This window comes from Cavia porcellus, unplaced genomic scaffold (genome assembly GCF_034190915.1).
Source record: "Cavia porcellus strain 051 isolate PalLab524CR breed Dunkin Hartley unplaced genomic scaffold, mCavPor4.1 scaffold_21, whole genome shotgun sequence".
Lineage (NCBI taxonomy): Eukaryota > Metazoa > Chordata > Mammalia > Rodentia > Caviidae > Cavia > Cavia porcellus.
In genome coordinates this window covers 31,566,069-31,591,111 of record NW_026947504.1, presented here as the reverse complement: position 1 = coordinate 31,591,111, position 25,043 = coordinate 31,566,069, and the positions used below count along the sequence as shown (strand labels likewise).

Sequence of the window (25,043 nt, the reverse complement as noted above, 5' to 3'; positions counted from 1 at the left end):
GATTCTGCTTTTCTACTTTTTCATAACTGACTTTAAAATATTTTGTTTACTGAGCTTTCAAAATTGCAAACATCACAAATGTTGAACTTGTAAGCCTTAGATTCATTATTGCACTGTAAATTAAAAACAATGTCCTTAGTATTCCAAGTTAAAATGTATACACGTATTTATATAATTACCTTAAAATTTTAAAATTAAGCTTAATACCAAAACAATATACTTTTCCTTCCTTGTCTAATGTTTAGAAACCATAGCCAGTAGGATGTAACTATTAATTTAGTAAATTATTTGATTTTAATAAATTTACAACTTTTCTTTCTTCTAAAAGATATGTTACTGCTGAAGATGTAAAGGAGTCCGGCAAAAAAGATTGTAAATTAATGAATGGACAGTTTAAAATGTGCTGCTCCCTATGAAATTGCTGATAAAAAGTTTGAGCTCTTTGCCTACACTAACAGAAATAGAAATCTAAATATATTTTTATTTATTGGTTGGGACTTTTTACCTCTGAGTGTAAGCAAGGCTCACTTGCTAATTTTATTTACCATGTGCTAAAACCATGAATAATGACTCTGCAAATATATTACTTATGCTATATACAAATACATTAATTTATATTACTGTCCAAAGTTGAGCGATTCTCTTTCTCCTTGGGCCAGGGTTCTGCGTGTCTCTCAGGGGCCAGGCACTCTGCCCACAGCGGTGAGAAGCGGGGTGACATGGTGGCCTGCTCAGGGTAGCCCCCCAGGACAGGGCACAGGGTAGCTCTGTGAGGGGGTCGAAGCCAGCAGAGCTCTGAGAGGCTTCTGTTGGCTGCCCTGGTGTACTCAGGTTGGAAAGCTACTTCAGTACTTAGAAAACCAGTTACAATGAGAAAAAATATTTCCTCTGGACATCCATGGGAATATGAAATACAGAAACTGTTCTCAAATAACGTTCTGAGAAGATGGGTTGTTTTCACTGTATATATGGCTTTTTGTTTGCTTGGGTTTTAGTTTTGCTTTGGAGGTGGGGGTTCTGCTATGTGGCCCGGGTTGGCCTCAAAACCCTCCTGTCTCGGCATCCAGAGCAGCCGAGGTTACAGGCCACTCTGTTGAGACTTTATGCTTTCTAAAGCAGTGTTAGGGTCACAACAAAATTGAGCGGAGGGACAGAGACAGTCCCTGTATCCCCACCCCGATCGTTCTTGGTGCCGTACTCCTTATGGGTTTGAACAAATGCACACTCGCATGTGTATTACTATGCACCATCACCTCACCGAGTGTGTCCGCTGCCCCAGACATCCTGGGGCTCACCCTTCCCTCCTCTTCCCTCTTAGCTGACAAGAGCTAATCTTTTCACTGTTTCCACAGTTTTGCTTGCTCCAGAAGGTGACACACAGCCCTTTCAGGTTTCACTTAGCACCGCACATTTGGAATTAATGTGTCTTTTCTCAGTTTCATCGTTCTGTGCTTGTTTCTAGGGCTGAGGATAATCCACCGTCTGGAAGGACCTGTGCATCCACACACACTGAAGAGCAGCTGCCTTGCTTCAAAGTCTCGGTATTTATGAATGAAACTGCTATAAACACCCATGTGTGAGTTCTGTGTAGACATAAATGTTCAGATCCGCATAGTGAGGTATGCTCAGTTTTGTAAGAAATCGCTGACTGTCCTCCACAGTGGCCGTCGCATCCTGCATCCCTCCAGCGGTGAACAGGAGTTTCTGCTGCTCTCCATCCTCCTAGTGCTCCATCCTAGTAGTTGAGTGTTATCTCACTGCTGTCTTAATGTGCACTTAATGGTCTGACATGGGCATCTTTTTATATGCTTATATAACTTCTTTGACAAGGCAGCTGTTAAGGGCTTCATTTCTTTAAAAAAAAAAATGGGTTGTTTGTGTAATAACAATAGTTGGGTTTTAGCAGTTGTTTGTGTATTTAGAGAATAATGTCTCCGCAGGTATCTCTGTGAATATGTTTCTCCAGTCTGTGATTTGCTTTTCATCTCTTGACAATGTCTTTGCTAATAACCAAACTTTTAAATTTTAATGAAGTCCTGGTCACCATGGTTTTCTTTCATCACTTGTGCCTTTGATGCCTTAACTAAAGAGTCACAGTTAAATCCAAGCTCATCTAGCTTTATTCCTGTTTTCTTCTAGTTTTACAGTATTGCTGCTGTGATTCATTTTGAATCAATTTTTAAGAAGAGTGTATGATTTTTATCTACATTCAATTTTTTCTTCTCTCTCTCTCTCTCTCTCTCTCTCTCTGGTTTGTGGATGTCTACTTTCCGTACCATTTGTTGGAAAGACTATCTTTCCCCTATTACATTATGTTTGCACCTTTGCCAAACTGTATTTACATGGTTCTGTCTTTTTGTTTGGTTCCATCAGTCTGTCTACCTACTCTCACTAATAAATGTCTTGATTATTGTCACTTTAAGTCTTGATGTCAAAAAATGTTAATTCTCTAATTTTCCCTTCTCCTTCAAGACTACGTTGTCTATTCTGAGAGCTGTTTTGCCTTTCAACATAAACTTTAGTGTCAGTTTGTCAATATCTGTACAATAAATTTCTGAGATTTTGACTGAGATTGTGCTGAATCCTATTAGTAGATCTAGCCATATCAAGGAGAACTGACATCCTGAGTCTTCCTGTGCATGACCCGTTGTTAATTATTGTTTCAATATCTTTGATAGCGATGGGCATAAAAATTGCATATTTTTTTCCTGTGTAAGTTTTAGCAGATTGTATTTTTCATGGAATTGGTCTACTTTACCTAAGTCATCAAACTCACAGGCACTGACTGTTCATAGTTTTGCATTATTGTTTTAATACCCTTGGGCTATGTATTTTTTTCACTTCTGGTATTTGTAATGTGTGTCCTATCATTTGTTTCTTAGCCTGATTTGAGATTATTAATTTTATTTACCATTCCCAAATCCAGCTTTTGGCTTTGTTAATTTTCCCTATTGATTTCTTTTTTTCAATTTTATTGGTTTCTGCTCTAATTTCTATTATTTCTTTTCTTCTTCTCATATTGGCCTTGATTTGTTCTTCCGTTTCCAGTTTCACAGTCATGAAGTTGAGACTATGACTCAGGATTTCCTTTATAATGCACAAGTTTAATACTATAAACTTACTCTAAGGACTGCTTCAGTTTAACCCACAAATTTGGATAAATTGCATTTTCATTTTCTTAAAAATTTAAAAATGTTTTCTTGTGATTTCTTTAACATGGGTATTAATAGTGTCACTTAACCTTCAGATTTTTGAGGATTTTTCTAGCTATATTTCTGTTACTGACCTGTTTGATTCCATTGTGTCTGTTTTGTTTTGTTCTGCTTGTTTTTTGTTTGGTACTGTCTTGAGTTCTTCTAGCCTTGTTAGGGATTGTTACATGGCCCACACTGTGGTCTAGCCTGGTGGACTTTCCCCAGGAGTTTAAGAACAATGTGCGCTCTCCTGCTGTGGGGTGAAGTTTCCTACAGATGTCAATTATACCCAGTTGGTCAGTGATGCTTCTCACTTGGGATGTGTCTTTACTGGTCATATCTGACAAAGGAGTCTGGAGTCTCTGCTGTGACAGTGAGCTCAGATGCTCCTCCCAGCACATCTATCAGTTTTTATTTCTCCTTTATTTGAAGGACAATGTCATAGAATTCTAGGTTGCTGACTTTAAATAGTTCATTCACGCTATTCTCTTATTTGTTTCTTCTCTGAGATGTTGGTTTTATTTTTGCTCTCTCTAGGTAAGCTGGACTCCTCATTACTCTGGGAATATTTTTCTTTAATCTTTGTTTTTCTGTAGGTTGGAAATAGTTCTCTTAGGTATAATTTTTTGTTTGGTTGACTTTTTTTGTTTTGTTTTGGGAAGTTCTTTTTGTCAATTACTTTGCTTGCTGTTCTCTAAGTTTCCTGAATCTGATTTGCTGTTTGCCATTAATCTGGAGAAACTCTAAGTTATTGTTTTAAATTCATTAATTTTCTCTCTCTCTCCTCCCAATAATCCCCTTATGCACATTTATACCTTTTGTAGTTGTCCTATAATACTTGAATTTTTAAAAAAATCTGTCTGATTTTTTTATGTTCCATTGATATACTGTATCTCATGCTCCGCCATTTTTCCCAAAGCTGGTCCAGTCTATTAATAAGCCCACCAGAGACCTTCATTTCTGTGATGTTCTTGATCATTAGCCTTTCTTTCCAGTTCCTTCTACATATTTCCATCGCTCTGCCCACAATGCCCACCTATTCTTGTGTAATGTCTATTCTATCCCTTATGGACCATGGCATACTAATCACAAGTGTTCTCAACTTTTGTCTGATAATTCCAGCATCTCTGACAATTCTTGCTGTGATGTGCTTGCTCTATCTCATTAAACCATATTTTCTGATTTTTAGTATTCTTTGTAGTTTTCTACAAAGTGATACATGATTTTCTGGGTAAAGAGAACTGCCATAAATAGGTCTTTAGTAAGACAGAGACATGCAGAGCATCTCAGAAAGGGGAGCATCTTTGCATTCTGAGTTAGGTCTCAGCCACAGATCTTTCAGTCTCTTTGTCCTGGTGGGGCTGCCTACTGGGCTGGGAGTGGTTATTTCCCTTTCACAGGTCAGTGGGGCTCCAGTGACAGCCAGGCAGTCACCCTCCACTTTCTTAGCTCTTCCTTGGGGCCTGGAGCTCTAGAATGTTTTAGAAAGTCCCTTTCCCCCTTTCCTCTGTTGAAGAATGGAGTGCTTTTGCTCTGACATTTATTCCAAGAATCTATCTAATCCTCTAAAGATGAAACAAAAATGTGGCAGCCACCCCATCTGGGGTTCCCTGGCCCTGAGGACCTGTCCATCCCTGGGCTGCAGTGATCTGTCAGGTCTGGTCAGCTACTCCCGTCCCAGTGCTGCTGACCAGGGGTTTTGCTTCACTGAGTCTCCGTGTCCACTCTCTGGAGCACTAGTGCCTCTCGGGACCTCGCTTCTCCTACAGATCTAAGAAGAGCCGTTGGCCGTTTAGTTTGTTCAGCTTTTTACAACCTCCTTCCATGTGGACACAAAAACTGGACGACAGTATTTTTCCATTATAAAAATGCTATCTGACTGCACCTTTATCTTCAAGTCTGAATCTCCAGAAACAATTTTAATGTTATATTCTCTAGATTGAAAGAACAAAGGAAAGAGAATATTGTTTTAGAAATGATTTATTTGCTTAAGCTGGGCATAGTACTGCACACCTGTAATTCTAGCACTTAGGAGGCTGAGGCAGGAGGATCGCTGAGAGTTCTAGGCCAGCCTGGGCTACATAGTGAGCTCAAAGTCAGTCTGAATAGCACAGAGAAACCCTGTCTCAAAAAACCAAAAAAAAAAAAAGCTCATCTCTCAGCATTTATAGTTTCATTTAGACATTCATGAAAGTTGTGGCAGATGACTTTTGAAGACTAGAACTTCTTTATTTTCTTCTTGGCTCTAAAGGCATTTTAAACTTTTTTTGTACCAATGCTAGATAAACAGATCTACTACAGATTAATCTTTCGCCACCCAATGTGTCGACTCCTCTGTGTGAAAATGCCCATTACTATAATCAAGAGGGACTAGAAACTCTCCACTGAGATATTACAATTAACTTGAAGGTCAATCCCACAGCTAGAAGGTCAGCCAGTTTCAAGCAGAAGTAAAGCCTGAGCAGGACTCTGAGGCTGCCACTTATTTTACTGGACAACCAGGAAGAAAAGCCCTCCTCCAGGATCTACTTGTGGAATGCATTATTCTTTGTTTCCTGCTGTTTGTAGATCATTGATCAAAAAAATCAATGACTCAACCTTAAAGAATAGTAGTCTGTAGTGGAGAAAAGACTTCTCCTTTAGAAGTGACTTTACATAAAAAGAATCTATTGTTTCTCTTCTAACAGGATGGCTTTGATGCTTTATTTAGAATAACACATTACATCAACTCTCCACAAATACTAAGAACTTCAGAAGATCAGAAAATAAGGCAAATAGATGTATAGCAAGTCTGTGAAATGACCCATGTTACAACTCACTATTAATAAATTTAAAGTACTCCTGGGGGTAATACACCCTCAAAGTAGTGAGACTAATATCTGTATCACCAAAGGAATTTCAAAATCCTAATTTGAAAAAGAACTATTTTGAAGCAGCTTCACTTAGGATACTTTATTTATTTATTAGCAAGGGTAACATTCATCTTTTTAAAAAAGTAAATGATACCATTTACATTTTCTGTTATCAATACTTTAGGTTTTAACCCAAATTAAACTTAAAATTTATATGCTTTCAATAAAATAATACAAACACTAAATTACATGAACTAATGACATTTGTTGAATTCCAGTTTTGAGGACCTAGTTATCTGTTTAAGACACACGAATCAGAAGTACTGAACAAGGAATTGGATAATGTTTGGCTAAAGTGACGTATTGATGACAGTGTCCAAAGCTCCATTAATAATTAACTAAAAGAACTAAGCCAAAGACATGGCATTTTACAAACACAGATTCACAATTCACCATGCCCCCAAAACCCACCTTAGACAGCTCCATGCCGGGCCCGCAGGGCTTGCAGAGAACACAGTTCCCGGATCCATCTCTGAACTCCTGCTGTCTGCAGTCTCCGGTTTCAGAAATCACTGTACATGGCTGGAAAAAAAATTCCACCAAGTGTTATTGTAAAGTATGTTTACTGTATTGCTTGTGGGAAGGGAATCATGTCTTCAGTATCAGTCAGGTAACAGCTGAGCGTAAAGATCACTTGGATTATTCATTCCGTAAGCAGGGTCTCTATCTTCCTCTGAGACGCCCTGTGTACTCTGGGGAAAGGTGACCTTGCTGCTTTTATCTTTTCTAAGATGACACATGAAAGCACAGCCCTGCAGAAACCCAAGGTCCCTTTGCTACCTGCAAAATTCTGAATCAACAGAAGAAAGCTAAATACAAAAAACCTTTTTGATCTTCAAGAAATATAAATGTATTCAAGTGTAATAAACTGAGTAACTGAATCGATATAATATATTCCTACAGCCACAAGAATTTGCAATTATCCTGTAGACGTAAAGATCCAAATGGCTTTGATGGAGAATTTTCAATGTTTTTCATTTTATTACATCTACTTATCAGTTATCTTTCAAAAAATACTATTTCACAATCATGAGATGAATGACATTCTTGATGATGGCGGTGGTGGTGATGCCGGTGAGGATAAAAATCGTGGCCAAAATCTCCAAAATGCTTCAAAGCAAAAGTATAATGTGAATATGAATTTATACCCTTAACTGATTACCACCTGGCTATTTCCTATAGATTTTGATTCTTAGCATAGAACTTAGAAAAATTCCACTCTGACAAAACAAAGTTTGTTAAGTCATTTTCCCAAATAAGTTGTATTCTCTTATTTTAACTAAAACCAAGGCTCCCTTACCACTACCATAGAACTGGGTTTACCTGCTTCTTAATGGATGGCATTTCACCTAAGATGCTGATATTAAAGCACATCAAATTTGGTGAAGAGATTCAGTTTAAACTCTTATCCTAAATGCCCGGAGTACCATTACCAATCACAATTAAGTTCTCCTGAATGAAAGCTGAGAAACCCAGGAGGCCCTGCAGAGGCAGCCTGCTGTGTGCAACCCCCTCACACACTGCATGAAGGAAACTGTGATGCCCACCCTAAGAAGCAACAACAGATCACTTCCGCCTTGAGGCAAGAATCCATGTAATGGGTGTAATAGTATCTATAACCCTCCTTCAATAAAGGTAAAGCCTGAACCCCTTAGGGCAAATGGGAGAGAGAATTCAAGATGGGGACTCAGATTAGGACTAGACAAAGGGTGGGAGGTCCAGCATTCTCTTCCCTCTGGGCTCCTCTTGACTCTGAGGTGTCTGATTTTATGGAGGGGAAGAGTTTGCCTTCTACCGTACAGAGACTGTTATCTCTGATAAGAAACTTCACAGCCTCCCTTTTCGGTCACTTATCCAATGTTTAACATCTTTGATTACAGAAAAGCAAGATTCCCTTATATACTACTGACCTGGATTCCAATACGACCCCATTTCCACTTATGTGTCTTCCAGACTTAGTATAAATAATTCTCTATAATTGTAGGTCTTTATTATATCTCTATGTTAATAAATTTCTATTTCTTTTGGACACTTTTATAGATCTTCCGTTATACTTTGAAACAATACTTTCCACCTGTCTTTAATACTTTTGGAAACAAAGATGGGTATAAATAGCTATCAAAATAATAACTCTTAAACATCCATTCTAAATTCCTTATTAAATTTTAAGAGGCTCCAAATTAGCATCTATAATCTTGTTGGAGTCTAGGATGTGTTACGAGAAATATGTACCTATAAATCCATGATAATGTCATTACTCTAATGGCTATAAATAACAAGGAAATTTTATGACTTCATCTAAATTCAAATAAAGTAATTTCAACACTTGTTAAAAACACCACAGCTTAGCAATACTTTGTCACTTATTAAACACAAAAGTTACAAAAGGCAATTTGGAATGAAAAGTAATACAAGACCAAGTTTTCACTATGGTCTCAGGAAATACACGAGTTTACTTACCAGATAGCCTAGTAGAAGGAGAATAGTGAAGAATGTTTTCTCTTGTTCTTGTAGCACTTTGAAAGCCATTGCTCTTCTCAAATGTGTCCCAGCAGGGCTCTAAATCAGAGATAGGAAGGAAGTCACAGTCAACAGGAAAAGCCTTAGCAAACCTGCATTCACCTCCAATCTAACGTCTGCCGTTTTCTGGATACATTAGGAACTAAGTGTCATGTTTAAAAAGCAGACCTATAATGCATAATTATTTTAGACTTTAGGTAATGAGAATTGATACCTAGCTTATCTACACATTGCAAGCAAAATTCCTACTAGCTCTGAATTCTCAGGTAAACCTGCCTTTATTTTTCTACCCAAGTCTTCAGTATCCAGTCCACTTCATTCAGAAGGGAATCACATTTAACCAGTGACTTATAAATCTTCCATGTAGACAGTGCCAACAGTGATTTAAAAAAACCAAAACGCTTGCTTAGCACCTTCAGCAAAGAACTATCTTTAGCACACTGAGCCTCACAAGTACTCTAAAATGTTAATTCTATCACTCTGTCCATTTTAGAGATGGGGAAACCGAGGCTCTGAGAAGCTGAATAACCTGCCCAAGGTCACTTGGCTGGTAAGAAGCAGAGTTACGGCAACACCCTGGCAGGGTGGCTGCAGGGTCGGTGTTCCTGCATTTACTGTGTCATTTATACTCTGCCACTGGATGTGGTCTACTGAGTATAGGCACTGTGCTTCCACCCAGGCATAGTGTGCACATCTGTACTCCCAGAACTCCGGGAGGCTGAGGCAGGATGATTCCAAGTTCCAGCCTAATCTGAGCAGTTTAGCCATAAGCAAGACCCTGTCTCAAAATTTAAAAAGGTAAAAAAGGTCTGGGAAGTCCAGTGTGGAGGCTCTAGGTTCAAGCTTCAGCACAAAAATAAACAAGCAAGCAAGGATCTTGGGGCCTTGAACTCCACCAGGAAGCAGACAGCTGAGGTTTGGCCTGTGTGAATTCTGCTCTCAGGCAGCACAGCGCAAATTACTCACTGATAGAAAGTAAGCATCCATCTGAGGGTCGCAAGTGATGTAAAGGGCCGCGTGACCCCGCATTTTAATAGAACATAAACCCAGTGTCTCGGTTGACACCAAGGGGGGTTTAAAATGCAGCAACAAATCTGATTGTTGTTTTAGAGATGCACAAGGTCAGACAAGGAGATTTTTAAAAAATGGCTCCATCTATCAGGAACAAGAATTTAATCTCTTTTAAAGTAGAATCTTCCAAAATTAATAGAGACCCCGGACAGTAGATCATCTGATTAACACAGAAATCAAAGCACAGAACAAGAACGGTGGGCCAAAGGTGGGCCCAAGCGAAACAATAAGAGCCGCAGGAAGAGGGGTGCAGCGGGGCAGGGCTGCGCTGCTGCCTGGGGAGCTGCCAGTCTCAGGCAGCGGCTCTGGAGGCGCCCACCCCGAGGGGTCCCCTGCACAGGGCGGCAGGGACTCACTTGTCAAGGAACGCCCACTTTGAGTAAATTCAAGCTTTTTCGGTTTCTTAGTCATAGCTTTCCCCCAACACATGTCAAAGTCACCCAGCGACTGTCCAGCCTCACAGCTCACCTTCATGCAGATGAAGGGTTGGGGGCGGGTGGGAAGGCCAGGCACAGGTCTCAAATGGATGCTTCGGGTTAGCTGCTGCTTAACATGGCTCTCACTCTTGAAAAATGTGTTAATTTTCAAGAAGCTAAAAATGCACAATTTATATTTAATGGGCAAAAGAATACACAGGCTGAATAACCGTATTTGAAATGACTGGAATCAGAAGTAATTCAGATTCCAGATTTTCTTGGATTTTGGAATATCTGCATACACATAATGAAACATTTAGAGGACAGGACCCAAGTCCAACTACTAAATTCATTTATGTCCCATGCATACCTTACTGCCTGAAGGTAATTTTATATAGTATTTTTAAGCACTCTTTTCCTTTCCTTTCCCTTCCCTTCTCTTCCTTTCCCTCTTCCTTCCTTCCTTCCTTCCTTCCTTCGTCTTTTTGAGACAGGGTCTCACTATGCAGTTCAGGCTGGCCTTGAGCTCACTTTGTAGCCAAGGCAGGCCTAGAACTCTCTCGGGATCCTCCTGCCTCAGCCTAAGTGCTGGGATTATAGGTGTACATCAGCACACCTATCCTTATACAGTATTTTAAATAACTTTGGGCATGAAACACAGTCCCATACTGTGCAATTTTCCACTTGTGGCATCATGTTGACACTCAAAACAGTTCAGGTTTTGCAGCATTTTGGATTTTGCATTTGAGATTTTCAACAAGTCATACCAACCCATTGAGGCCAAGTAAGAGAAACAGAGAGTGGCAGAGTCTGCACACACTACAAGGGAGTCACCAGGGGGACAGAATGCTGTCCTGGAACCAGGCTGGCTCCTGGAGGAGAAGAGCACGAAGTGCCTCTTAGCAATGATGTGTGCAGACCACACATTTATAAAGAGGTAAACAGAACCCGTCTCATGGCGAGAATTAACTAGCCCAGTGCCAAAGTAAGAGCACCTCTCCCCAGGGACGGCTGCTGCTGCTTGTGGCACCGTTGTCATGGGAAATATCACCTATCTGTGCATAAACCCAAACTAGTCAGCCTAGAGTCAGCCTCCGTCAGCCTGGACCAGGTAGAGTGCAGCCCGGCTCCCAGACTGCAGCAGCGAGGATTCAGTGAGCTGAGGCTGTCAAGCACTTCCTGGAGAGTTAACGGAAACCACTGTCCGTGGCACACAGTAAGCGCTCTGTAAGTGTTAGGGACCCTGGACCTTCATACTATGACCTTCTTACTAGGACCAAAGGAGGATCTATCACGTCAAGCATCCTTGAAGACCACCTATACCTGACAAATGTGAGCCATTTAGATGACCACGATCAAGGGGCAGAAGTTGGTTCTGACCAGTACTGATGATCAGTAACCAACAAAGTCACAGAGTTTACCTACTACACCAGCTGTGAGCAAACAGTTACAGGGCCTGAGAGGCGAGCTTGAGGCTGGGGAGAAACCACAGAGGTGGGCCTGGGGGACCCACAGCGTGGCAGGGGTAAAGGTCCCCCCAGTACCTTTCAATATAGCCTGGGGAAGGAGCACTTTAGAAATAAACAGTTCAGCTGATGGAGTGTTACAAGTATGACCTTGACTTTCCTGGAATAAAATGAAGTTCTTAATGAATTTTTTTGGCATTTGTCAAAAAGAAGAAAAATTTAATGAAATGGCTTGTGTTTAAGTAATAATATTTAAAGTGAAAATAAGGCCATAAAAGGTTATTTGTTGACACTGCCTTTAAATTCTGGGCATTTGGGGGTCTGACCCAAAGACAGAAAAATGTTTTTGTATGTTTCAGAGTTCTATTTATTTGGAGATGATTTACTGAACATGAGAGATACCAACTAGCGTGATTACATACAACAGGTCATCCACTGGGGCTGTTAGTTTGCCGAAATATTTGGATTAGACACGTCCTAGCATCCAGAACCCACCCTCGCAGAAGGTGTGCTGAGAAGCCAGCCTCGGCTGAGCCCTTCATACAGAGAAAGCTGCTCTGCCTGGCTGACTGGACTCTAGAGGCCCAGGGTTGCTGCTTACCTGCCATCCCACACTGACAAGCAGGGGGAGAGATTGGAACTAGGGGAGCCCAGAAGAAAGGGACATCACCCACAGAAGGGGCACAGAGCTGCAAACGTCCTGTGGGGTCCCTGGCCAGTGGCTTCTTACCAAGTAAAGTGGCTCGGCCTGCTCCCTGGGGCATATGGCAACCAACAGGCCGTGTCCTGCTCCGCCCCCCCACGCCCAAGGGACAGAATCCAGCAGGTTCCATCCGTGAACATTGCTTGTGTTCCTGCGTCCAAAATCACGAAACCCTATGCAGGTGGCACTCTTTTATGTTTTTACCATGGCAGCATTGAACCTTTACTTCTCAATATTAAAAGTGAAGCACTTCCTAGACAATCTGGCAACTGCAGGATGCCATGCGAAGGCCAGGTGAGCCAGGGCTGAGCCCCTGTGTCCCTTACAGACGGACACACCGTCAGGGGAGCCACTCTCCTCCAGTCCCTGCTGCCCTACTGGACGCCCTTTCTCATTTTATCACCACGTGGCTGAGTTTTGACGGTGTCACATCAAAGACCCCGATTTCACCCAGAAGTGTAACTCGGCCAGGACGTACCTGGCACCTGCTAAACAAATGCAGAAATTCATTCATCAGAGACACTTTATCTCTTAGATTTGTAAGGGATGAAGCAACAGATGTGAAAAATGTACACATATTACCTAAGATCGAAATGTAAGTTACGGTGGGACCCCACGTCTTAGATAGAATGTTCTAGTGAAGGGCATATGTCTTTTGTCCAAAACACATGGGGCCAGAAGTGGTTTGGATTTTGAGCTTTTTCAGATTTTGGAATCTGTGCAGATACGTGATGATATCCTAGGGATGAGACTCAGGCCTACACATGAAATGCACCATGTTTCATATGTAGCCTGCCCACAGAGCCTGAGGGTAAATTTTAAATAAATTTGGGCATGAAATGAAATCTTCCACTCATGATGTCATGTCAGCATACTTTGGACTGTTTCAGATTTGGGGTCTTGGGGCTAGGGATGCTCAACCTCTATTGCCAAATACACAGCACTTTGGAAGGGGAGCTGATAGTTATCCTTCTAATTTTAACAGTAAATGATCTTTCCAAAGGTTATGTTCATTACATTTATTTTTATGAATGAGCAGAACATATGAACCTGGGAATAATTTGAACTAATGGAATGCTTTTTTTTAGACTAACTTATTTTGTTTTCTACGCTTTCATCTCTTAGAAGCTGTTTATTATCCCACAGAGGCAGGGAAACAGGCAAGAGATTTCATTTAGTAAAACTATTAACATTAGGTAATGAAGCTACCTACATTCAACTCCTGTATTTTTCCAGTATGTAATAAGCTGAAATGTTAAAGAAATGCATCAACATTCAAGTAAACTGGCAGGCTTACAATGTATAAAATCAGCATTGAAAAAAGGCCAGTGCTATACATACAGACTTTTACATTGTAATGGTGAAGCATAATAATTAATGACTTAGAAATACTGTCGAACCCACATGAATGAAAAATTAGTTAGAAATTTAGGGTACTGCTATTTCCAATACAAAAGCACCCCCAAATCTCTGTATATTTTGCACCTTACTCTTTAATTTCACTAGATTCTGAAAGTCATTCTTCCTACATAGCAGGGCTGGTAGAACTTTACCGGCCCATTAGGCTCACCAGAGTATTGCTGTTGGTTGAGGAAGGGGAATGGTTTCCCTTTTATAAACCATGAAATATTTTCTACTAAAAACTCTACAAGCTTTAAAATTGCTGCCAAGTACAATATCTCCAGTTCTTCCAACATTCAAAAAATATTAAGGGCCACTTCAGGCTTCTATGTTTTCTTTTTTTAACAAACATATTGCAAAGTGTTTTTCTATCCTAAAGTAAAATTGGGTAATTGTAGCATCAGTGATTAAGGGAACCTCAAATACCTACACAGTCAATTTTAAGAGAGCTATGCACAGCCATCTATCTGTAAAACACAGTTGCTAATTTTTTTATTTTAGGGGGAAGTCTGAAGAGATTCTGAAACCACGCTTCCCTCTGGCCGGACCGTTCTCCAGGATTAGCAGACACAGTTCTTTTAGAGTGTCCTCATATTCGACCCATCCAAACTGAAAAGTGGTCAGATGACAACAGTTGAACATCCAATTCTTTGTCTCACAGGTGATTCTTTTAAAATCTTAGGTCATCAAATGTCGCTTTAAAAGGTACATATTTTATGGCGTGTGCACTGGAAGCTAATACAATTCTGTTTAAATGTTTTCCTTCTAAATGCAGACATTTTTAATGGATAAAACATGATGAATGAAATCACTGCTGGACCAGTAAATGAAGAAAAGAAATTCTGTTCCCAGTGGTTTACTTTTCTTTTTCTTCAGCTAGAAGTTTTCTTTACAAAGCTTATGCACATTTAACAAATAGCTGCCAGGGGGCAGATGTATTGCATGGCTCTCTTACCCCATACGCGGTGGCCAGTGAATTCATTTGGAATGTCCACTTATTCAAGGTGGGCTTACTTATTCAACTCAGGGTCAACACAGCGAAGAGCATGCTGGCTTTTCAGGTTTCTAAATGTTTGACTTTAAATATTTATTCATCAGATGTTCAAATGCAAAAAGAGGCACAGAGTTTTTAAATTGTGTTACGTTAAACTGTGAGGGTGGAGCAGAAGGACCGAGCGAAGCTAACGTGGGTTCTGAGATTTCAGTAAGTCAAAGAGGGAGACTCAAATTCTCTTTGCAAACATCAGCAGAATTTCTCAATGCTCATCATCAGTAAATTAAGCTTGGCGTTAAAGTATAAGAGATGACAATACATGTCTCTAGTGTTTTCTATTTTAAATGTATATAAATCAAAGCCGGAATCTGATTCATCGTCTGAAGTTGTCTGTTTTTAAAGAAGCCTCTTCAGTAGCTCTCTGGATGTTAGCAACGCCTCTCATTCAAGTCTCCTGACAGGAAAGGCTCTGCCTACTGGGTTCTAGTGGGCATCTTCACCCATCCTTATTTCCTTCAAGACCTGGCCTGGACTCGGGTCATGACACGCTGGCCAAAGACACAAGGAACTTCCACAAGTGTCCCAGAAAAAGCTAACACAACATCAGCATTAACACCTACTGCAGGGGGGGAAATTCTAAGTCACCCGGCCATGCGGCTGTGGTAATAAAGCAGTTACCAGTTACCGCAGGTATTTCACTAGTTACAGAGAACTGACAGAAGTCACGGTAACACTCCAGGGACTGATGTCAGGGCAGCGTTTTCAAAATGAATTCTTGTTTTGAGTTATTCTCAGAGCAGCTTGGTAAATAATACACAAAGAAAAATTCTTTTTAAATCTTAGCTATCTCCAAATATGTCAACAACTGTCTTCCACAGGAGGGCCCCCTTCTCACCCCATAATTATTCATCCCTAAATTAGATAATAAGCAGTTCTGGAAATAAAAATATACTTTCAAACTGCATGAAAGCAGCGCTGGCAAAAAAGTCTAAGATGAACTTCGGCCCCAGAAAACACACGGAGGAAATCCTGAACGCAGTGTAATCCTCCCATTGCATCTGAGCATCTGATCACGAAATAGCAAAACTAAAATAAATCTTCTGTTTACATAAGTCATGCGTAAGTCATGCTTAACAATACCTGCTTCCTGTTTATACAAAGAGACTGTCATATACAAAAAACCTCATAAATACATTGAATTAAACTGTTTCGCCTAAAGAAATATTGAATAACGCTTATAGATTTGTTTGCAAACCAAGCCCTGTTATGAAAACGCGTAAAAAGTGGCGTGACTTTTTATTTTTACGATGAAGGTTTAGGTTTATGCTTCGTTTAAGACCATGAAAACAGCTCACAGGCTGGGCGTAGTGACGCAATCGTAACCTCAGTACTAAGAGGCCGAGGCAGGAGGGTGGTGGTGTGAATGCACCCTTGGCAATTTAGCAAGATCCAGTTTCAAAAAGCAAAACAGAGCGGCTGGGGATGCAGCTCTGCGCATTTAGTGCTGTGCCCTCTCCCAGCCCCCCATGATCGCAGCACTTAGATCCCCCCAGACTTGATCTCTACAGCATCCCAGCTCTCTCCTCCTCCCTGAGGCTGCTGGAGCTGAGCGGGCTGGGAGGCACCGCTGCCGGGCTCCCCGGACCTGCGCCCTGCCCGGCCCTGCGCCCTGCCTGGCCCTGCCCGGGTCCCCGCGCTGGCCCGAGCCCGCCGCGCCGGAGCGGGTTCCGGGCGCGATCCCGGCGCGGAGGCCCGGCCGGCCGCAGCGCGCTCCCGGGGCCGCAGGCGGAGGTCCCGGGGCGCCGCACCCTCGGCCCCGCTGTCAACGCGCGGGCCCCGCACCTACCTCCCGCCGGGGGCTCCGTCCGGGTCCGCGAGGGCGAGGCTGCGGGTGCGGGCGGCCAGGGCGCGGGCGCGGGGCGCGGAGCCGGTGGGATCCCTCGGTGCGCACGCCCGACGGCTCCCCACGCCCCCGGCTCCGCTCTGGTAGCCAGGCAACAGCCGCCGCCCGGCCCCGCCCCACGCACCGCGGCCCCGCCCGGCCCCCAGAGGCCCGGTCTCCGCCTCGGCCACCTCGGGGAGCTGGGGTCCAGGGTGGAGGAGCATGGGGGGGCCGGAGCCGGTGAACTCGGGGTGGGGAGCGGGCTGCAGATGGGGAGACCACGGCACCAGAGCTTGGCTGTGTTGGGGTGCGGGTCCTCCAGAAGGGAGGGAGCCTGCCTTTCCTTCCCTGGCCACTTCCCCAGGACCTAAGTTGGGCACCCCGGAGCCCGCTTCTGCAAAGGAGCAAGAACCCCTCTCCCCCACCCCAAGAAAAGAAGGCCAGATCCCGGGCTTTGGGGTGTGCGCTCCCATGGGTCCCATTGGGGCCAGCGTGCTCAGTACTCGGGGATGCACTGATGGAGTTTTCAGCTGGCGCCCTCCAGGGCTCGCTCACCTCGGAGAACTCCTTCCTCTACCCCATCCACCTCAGGCCGGCCTGCCCCGCGCAGCCCGGGAGGCAGAGGGCAGTGCAGAGCAGAGCTGGGCTCTGTGGCTTGCTAGTGCTACGCCAGGTTATTTATGTAGCTGACCTTATTTTATGAAGTGGAGCTAACAGTGCCTGCCTCAAGGTTTGTTAAAGGGGCGCACTGGACACCCGTTAGAAAGCTGCAGAAAGCGATCATAGTTGCCTCTGTCCAGGAAGCGGTGGGGCCTGACACGGACAGGACGTTTCTCAGGCTGCTTTTGCCTTCCAGAGTCATCTGCACTTCTCTCTGGAGGCAACCTGAGTTTCTTTTCTATACCCCAAGGCCCACCGTGGACCCTAACTACATACTGGTTGTGTGAATTAATGGACGGATGAATAGTTATCATTAACTGACCCACACTGCAACCAGCATAGTGCTACACGAGCTACCTGTGAAAAATACCAGGAAAATACCATCATTCCTAGATCATACCTCCAGGTATACATCACATCCGACACACTCAAACAGCAGTCACAGCGGCGACTGATTTGTGGGTGATTTACAAACGGCGTCCATCCGCAGGCTTGAACCTCAAGGCCAGCGTCTGTACATGTTTCCTATTCTGTTTGCCTCTAGTCTTCGTGTGCACCTCCCAGATTACACCCAAGGACTCCCTTCCCCAAGAAGATGCCCCTCTCGTGAAGATGCATGTTATTTCCTGGACATCCTAGAGCCTACCACATAGGGCAGGGAGACTCAGTTTATCCCTAACTACTGAACTGCTGCCTCCACTTTTGCAAGGCCTTGGCCGTTCCCCCATCCTCCTCTTTTCCCTTGGTGCAGCCAGGGTATTGCTGCAGCCCTGACCATTGCTACAACCCTCAACCCCGTGGCCTGCCTTTCATAGCTGTGCAGCCTCTGGCTACAGTGGTTATTGGAGGTTCCTTCTTGAAAAAATGGCTTCCGCTCCCCTTGGATTAGCATGCAAACCTTTCTGTGTATGGACTCCGCCCACCTTTTCAGCTTTATCTTTCTCTCCTCTGAGCCTCATGCCTTATATTCTTACCAAACTAGTCTGCTTGCCTTGCCTCAGATGTGCCCTGAATTTGCCCTTCCTTGGCTCTCGAAGCTTGCCCCGTAGGCTCACACATGTCCCTTACCTCGGACTCCTTACCCTATTTCAGGACCAGCTCAAGAGCTGCAACTCCCATGAGTCCCCCCTAATTGCTGCTGAAATTCCCCTCTCCACAAGGTCTGTGGTATCTTGGACTTGCCATATTCTACTTTGTGTCATAGTTATGTGTGGACTTAGTCTTTCTCAGGGAGTTGAAAACACTTTCATGGAAGGAGCATACTCTGTTTCAATTTGTATCTCTGATAGTATGAATCATTCAAACAAATGTTCATTAAATGTTTACTATGCAGAACTCAACCTGCCAAGTTGGAACCACCTTCTCTGGCTTCAGTCAAGCCTTTTTTTGCTTTCCGACCTCTTTTTGTACGGGGGACAGTGACGCTTTATTTGCCTCATTAGTTCTTAAATCACTGCTTGGGACTTCGGTTGATTTTCCCAGCTCTTCTGTTAGCTCATGGTGAAGAGAGACCCTAGCATCAGGCTCTCTGGTCTTCATGCCAAGCTGGCATTCACTAGATGTATGACCTTGAAAAAGGTGGTCAGTCTCCCCAGATTTCCAGCTTTTCTGTAAAATGAATCACTTCACTTGTGGTCGGTAAACATGTAATAATACATAAAGCACTTCGGCTGACAGTCGGCGTGAGGTAAGCGGTCACTAAATGATACCACTCTAAGGAGTACGGAGCTTTCACAGAGCACATGATGGCCAGCATCAATCAGTAAATGACCTCAAAATGATAACACAGTTAAAAAAAAAGACCATGGAACCTCTGCCCTGAAGCTATTGGATGCCTCTTATTCTAAAGAGAAGAAGCCCCATTAGGTTAGATAAATACTCGCCACTTCACCTCGCTTTAGTTGTTTATATGATCTGGTCAGTTCTAAGAGGATGCACCATTTCTAGGCTCATTCAGAATAAAACCGAGGTTTAGAATCAAGGCTCGGAGCATTTTCTCCCTCTCAAGTACTGGGTGTCATTAATGAATTGAATTTTTACTAGAAAAGCCAGCTTGGTATAAGGGTCTTTATTTACTTTTTGTGTGCGTGTGTGTGCCTGTGTGTGTGCGAGAGACAGAGACAGACAGAGAGGGACAGAGAGAGGGTGAGGATGGAGCCCAGGAGCTCATGCATGCCAAGCAAGAGCTCTACCACAAAGCTGTCTGCAGATCTTACTACCAGGATCTTGATAGAGGTGTTTCAAAGATTATGTTTAAAGGCTTTTTTATATAGCATCCAATTGAAGCAAAAAGTTAAATTCATGAAATAACTTATTGATAAACTAGTTTATCATTGATAAACTAGTTTATTGGAGTCACTAATGGAAAATTGCCTGACTTCCAGTAATTTCTACCGTAAGTCATGACTCCTTGGAAAATAGAACAGTGTAGTTGCCACGAGTTTGCAGTGCTTGCCCCCTACATATGACATGCCTGAGAGATGCACACAGAAGACTCCGGAGGCCAACAAAATCAGAAACATGTACAGGTAGGTACTCATTCAATTTTGTGGAATGAATTAATAATTAGAAGTGAGAGTCTCAAAAGGTAATAATGCCTGTCAGAGGCTTAAGAAAATAAAGGAAAAGCCTTATTTAAGTAGTTCTCATCACCTACTGCTGCCAATTACTATCAGTGAAGGGCTGGGGGAGGCTGAGGGACAAGTTCAAGGTCACCCAGCAGGTTAGTAATAAGGCTAGGATCAAAACATGGGCTCCCTGAATCCTATCTGACTTCACCGTACCGTGGGTGCATAAACCAATGGACACAGGGTGGCCAAAGAGGCAGCTTAGTCTACACAAGGTCAAACTCGTGGCATGAATAGAGAAATGGTCAGAATCAGAGCCCTCGCAGCGATCTCTGTCCTCACGGTCAGGTGGGTGTCGAGAGTTTATCAGTGAAGGGACTGCCTCTGACTTGCTGCCGTTCTTTGCCATCAAGGGGCCGGGACACTGAACAGGGTGGAGATGCACACTGACCAGAACGCTTCCCACAGAGCCGTGCACGGTGAAAGGAACGGTTTCATAAAGTCGCTTTACCCTCACCTGACCTCTCTTTCCCTCAAGGGCAGAGTGAGGTCGCCATGGGTGGCGTTAAACACCTTCTCCAGCCAAGCCATGCGTCTTGGCTTCAGCAAGTGAGAGGCGGTGCAGGGACAACTCTGGAGACAGAGCGAAGTGTCTGTGGGGAGACACACACAGTGGGGGACACGGCACAGCCCACAGGCTGCCCTCACTCTGCTCATGGAGCACAGCCGACCTCTCAATCCAGCCCACAGGATGCTTCTCCTCCAGTACTGTGAGTGAAGCCAAGGCCTCTACGATGAGTGATGTCCCAGCCCATTTTTATTTTTAATCTGAGCAGCTCTGAATAGGTCACCAAGTCGCCCAGGCTGGGCTGGAACTTTGGATCCTCCTGCCTCAGCCTCTGTGAGAGCTGAGTCCAGGCCTGTACCAGCTGGCCTGGCTTTACAGATGCACTCTTTTAAGGACACCACTTCATTAGCTTTCCTGGGGAGGCTTGGACGGGTGTCACTCTCACAGGGACACATCCTGCCCCACGGTGGCAGGTGCTGGGGCCCAGTCCAGCAGGAAGCCAGAGGGTGGGTGTGCTCTGTATTGAGGTCCTTTCTGGCTTAAGAGTCTACTGATCAAAAACGTCTGATCATTCTTATAAAGTATACAAAATGAAAGGAAAATGTGATATCCATGTGACAAGATTCTGGTTATAATGTTGTTGATTGTCCAGTTCTCAGAATGGACAGAATGAACTGCTTTGCCCTGGAAAAAGCAGCTAAGATTTGAAATTAGATGGACTCTACTCCTGCCATAACGGGTTCAAGACTTCTGAGGTTTGTGGCACCCATGTACATACTGGAGGGTGACAAATTTACTAGTTGTGAATTTAAGTGAGATAGTGCTTAAAAAATATATTGTTATCATACCTGACACAGAAATTCACAATACATATTAAATTAACTAACAATACAGAATTAAGTAATTAATGAATTAATAAATATTAGTGAATGTTAAGAATATGTAAAGATTCATATGAAACTTAGCAAGTGATAAGAAGAATTATAATGGACAGCCATCTGACCTCTGAAGCAGTATAGAGGCACAAAATTTAATCAATAACTGTATTAAAAATCTTCACAGGAAATTTGTTTCCAAGAAAAAAAGAGTTAATGAAAACGCATTCAAGAATTCTTAGCATAATTAAACATGGCATGCTATGGATGCAACTATATTGAAATTATAAGCTGAAATTTCACAGATTCCCACCGCAACTGTACATTGAGGAGGAATAATTTTGAAATAATGATTTATCTTTTCATGGTTCCCACTGACCCCTCCTAAGAAAATATCTTCTCTTTAAAAACACAGTGATGTGCTTATATGATGCCAACTCCTATTTATATATGTACAGAGACAGGCACACATACAATTTCATAAGGCGTTAATACATTCAGTTTTTTATGAAAAAAATTTAAATGTCTTGGTAAATTATGTGTGGCAGGAATTACATTTAAAATTAAATTACATTTAAAATTACAGCTTAAAATACAGATGCAGAAGAGTAGTTGGGAAGTCATCCAGCTGGCTGTAATATCTGCTCTGGACTCAAAGGGGACATGGCACTAGGAAGTGGCTTTCTTTATCTCTCAAATCAGCATTGTTCTCTGACCCGCTGCTAAGGGCATCTGTCTTGGCAATTGTTAGAAAATAGACTGCAGTAGAATGGAAGGAACACTGGGCAAGTGCTCAGAAAGTCAGCCAACTTTTTCTTCCATCTTCTCAGTTTCCACATCTGTACAATGGCTATAAACATTCCAGTCACGCTTATTACAGGAAAATGATCTGATCAACCACTCAAGTTACACAGAAGAAAGCTGGGTAGTGAAGTGACTCCCGTAGGGTCACATAGCTAATCAGTGACAGAATCAGGACTAGAAATGAGTCCTTTGAAGAGCTGGCCTTTCTGCCGTAACAAAGCTGCCATTGAAGCAAGATAGGGAAGTGCTTTGAAAAAACCTAATAGAAGCATTTTGTTCAGTAGAAGTATTATGGGGTGTATCTACTAAATCACAATCAGGGGCATCTCATGGCAATTAATTAAGAAATGCTTTGAGACTATACCTGTTTCTTTAACGGTAGTCGTCTGTCTTTCTCTTAAAATCAAATGCACTAGGCTTCATTTCTCAACAAAAGCACAAGAGGTAAACATTAACTGAATTAATTCAGACACTGAAGTGGATTTTCAGGGACTTGACTTGCCCAAGCTAGTTTTCTGCAAAGCCTAAATTAATCAGATAATTGCTAATTCTCTCCTTTGTTTTGTGCTCCTCAGAGAGTCTATTTGTTAAAATGAACCTAGTGGGAGAATAAACAGACATTTTAAAAATGCAAAACACTGACTCTGTACTAACCGAACAAGTTCCAAAACATGGTTTTTTTAAGGTATCATTTCTGGACATTAAAAGTTAATTTTTTTCTGTGAATGTGGACATTACTGCTGTTTTTCAGGTTGAAAGAGGACCTTTTAGACAAATTTTTAAAAATCAGGATATTATGAATACAATTTGTTGCATTATTAGTAGAAAAATATTTACATGCTCTTTTGGCAGGACTAAAAACAACACTTAAGTCTTTTAGATTTAATTTTTACTGACACTTGAAAAATACAGCCAATCTAGCATGGTTCTAAATAACTTAACAACAATCAAAAGCTTTCCAACGAGGCAAACAATGCTCTTTACCCTCCTAATATCAGGAAGAAAGTTTGGAAAGTAATTTAATTAATTGATTCTGGAAAAATTAATTACATATGAAATGAGACTCATTGGATAGTTCCTGTTTCATCAGAATGTCAAGAGTCAGGAACAACTGTTCTTATCATTTATCATTTCAGCTAGCATAAAACAAGACAATTGTGATGATGATTAAATATTTTGCTCAAATAAACTTAAGACTAAAACCTCTAAACCAGCGTAGGCACTGAGTCCACTGTTTTGCATTCTTGCATTTCAGTGTGAAGTTATTTTTTACTGTGTGTGTGCATAAACCATCATTGAACTGACCAAAAAAAAAAAAAAAAAACCCAGTTAACTTTCAAATTCACTGCAGCAATATAATTTGGTTTTAAGGGCATTAACTAAAGTGAAAATGTGAGTAATTTACTCTCTGTAGCATAATAACTGGTGATTCCTCAGATAGTTTTCATAAACAGTTGGCAAACTGTAACATACAACAGCTGTCACTATAAATTGAACGTCAGTGTTCATTTAGGAATATTAACCATGTGAACTTTCATCAGCTCTGTAGCCAAGGTTTGTGCTACTTCCAAAAGTTACAGAAAATTAATACAGTATTTTTAGCCAAGTGTACTGCAGCTTTAGTCTGTTTTTAATTTCTTCAGTTTTATACATAAAAGGCTGTAATCATACACAAATGGCTTTTAGAATTTCCTCCAGCACATGAATTGCGTAAGGAAATGTATTTGATAGATTTACATCTTGGAGGTGAGAGAATAAATAAACCACAGAAATGGGATTACCAGAGACGTGCTTTGCTTTTTCGAATGAGAAAACAAGGACCGCATTTTCAATAAGCACAGCTCCAGTGACTGTGTGCTAAATAAAGTGGCCCGTGAATCCTTGGAGCAGCTGTAGTGCCCAAATCTGAGGCTGGATCTCTGGCTGCGTGCTAGAGTTTGCACTGTGCTGTTTTGTCCTGTTCGAACAATTTATTTCCAAGTAAAACTTGCATGACAGATTGCAAACCCTTTTGTACAAACCACTAAAAAATTACATCTAGTATCAAATTTACCCTGATCCGCACATGCAATATAATGTAGTATTCAGCTACAGAAATGTCTGCTCTTAAATGATTAAAACCTTTTTTCCCCCAGGACCCACGTGAAAAACACAGAGAAAGCTACAACAAAGCACAAAACGCAGTACCTGCAACTGCCCGCTCTTCCCAGAACGCACCCTTGGGCAGCGTAGTCTCTCCTTGGCAGCACTTCTGTGCCAAATGCTTCCACCTCCCCAAAAATGTGTGTCAGCACAAGCCCAGACGAAACTGCAAATCCAGGAAAATGAAATTAACCATGCAGATCAAAGGCAGAGGAGCTGGGAGATGAAATGCCTGTAATCTGATCAGTGATCGGTTGCTGAACATCAAAGGCAGGGCTGAGCTTATATATATGCAGGGATATCCAGAAAGTTCACTTTCAGCAAGTAGGTAGCTGCCCTCCCGCCTGCCGGGCCACGCATTCTTTTCTTAAATGCGGATCACGTCCTTTTGCTCTGATTTTTTGCACGGGGCACAGCCGGCGGCTCCTCCATGCTGGGGCTGGCGGCTGGTCCCCGCTCTGCAGTTCCCAGGCTTCGCTGTGGGCTGTGTGCTGGAAGCTGTTCCTACTGCCAGCGGGCTCTGCTTTATCCCTTTCATCTCGCTGAACTACAGATCCCATGACATCATTCAGCGCCGTGGGACTTAGGAGAGCCGTAATTCAGCTCAAGAGAAACCAGAGTTCGCCTGATTTCTAATCACGTTAGTCCATTGTGCTTCACACAGGACAGTTTCTGTTATCTGTCCCCAGCTGGAAGAGACAGGCTGCTGTGGACATTCCTGAAGTGATAAGATCCCTGGTGAATGGGGTCCAGCCAAAGGACAGCCTTTAATTGCCTTGTGGTTGATAGAAATCAGAATTTCCTACAAAGAGCTACTATCAAATATTCACAATAGCTAAATAGCAACGTAGAATTATTAGAACATTCC

At 42.5% G+C, this 25,043-nt stretch overlaps 1 protein-coding gene across 4 annotated transcripts in view; it reads right to left on the bottom strand.

Moving 5' to 3' along the window:
* Tnfrsf19 (TNF receptor superfamily member 19) overlaps positions 1 to 24,835 on the bottom strand; it is an 88,304-nt gene extending 63,469 nt beyond the window's left edge. The window contains exons 1-3 of one of the 4 annotated variants that reach the window (XM_013141096.3): positions 24,251 to 24,835; positions 8,567 to 8,665; positions 6,518 to 6,628 (exon numbers count right to left, since the gene is read on the bottom strand). In XM_013141096.3, coding sequence (XP_012996550.2) covers positions 6,518 to 6,628; positions 8,567 to 8,635 — 180 coding nt within the window. In that variant the 5' untranslated portion in view covers positions 8,636 to 8,665; positions 24,251 to 24,835. Of the gene's footprint in view, positions 1 to 6,517; positions 6,629 to 8,566; positions 8,666 to 16,523; positions 16,681 to 17,114; positions 17,136 to 24,220 lie in introns of those variants that run through there. The other 3 variants (XM_003477245.5, XM_005007019.4, XM_063232515.1) reach the window with 3 other exon arrangements.
* Positions 24,836 to 25,043: the final 208 nt, after the last annotated feature.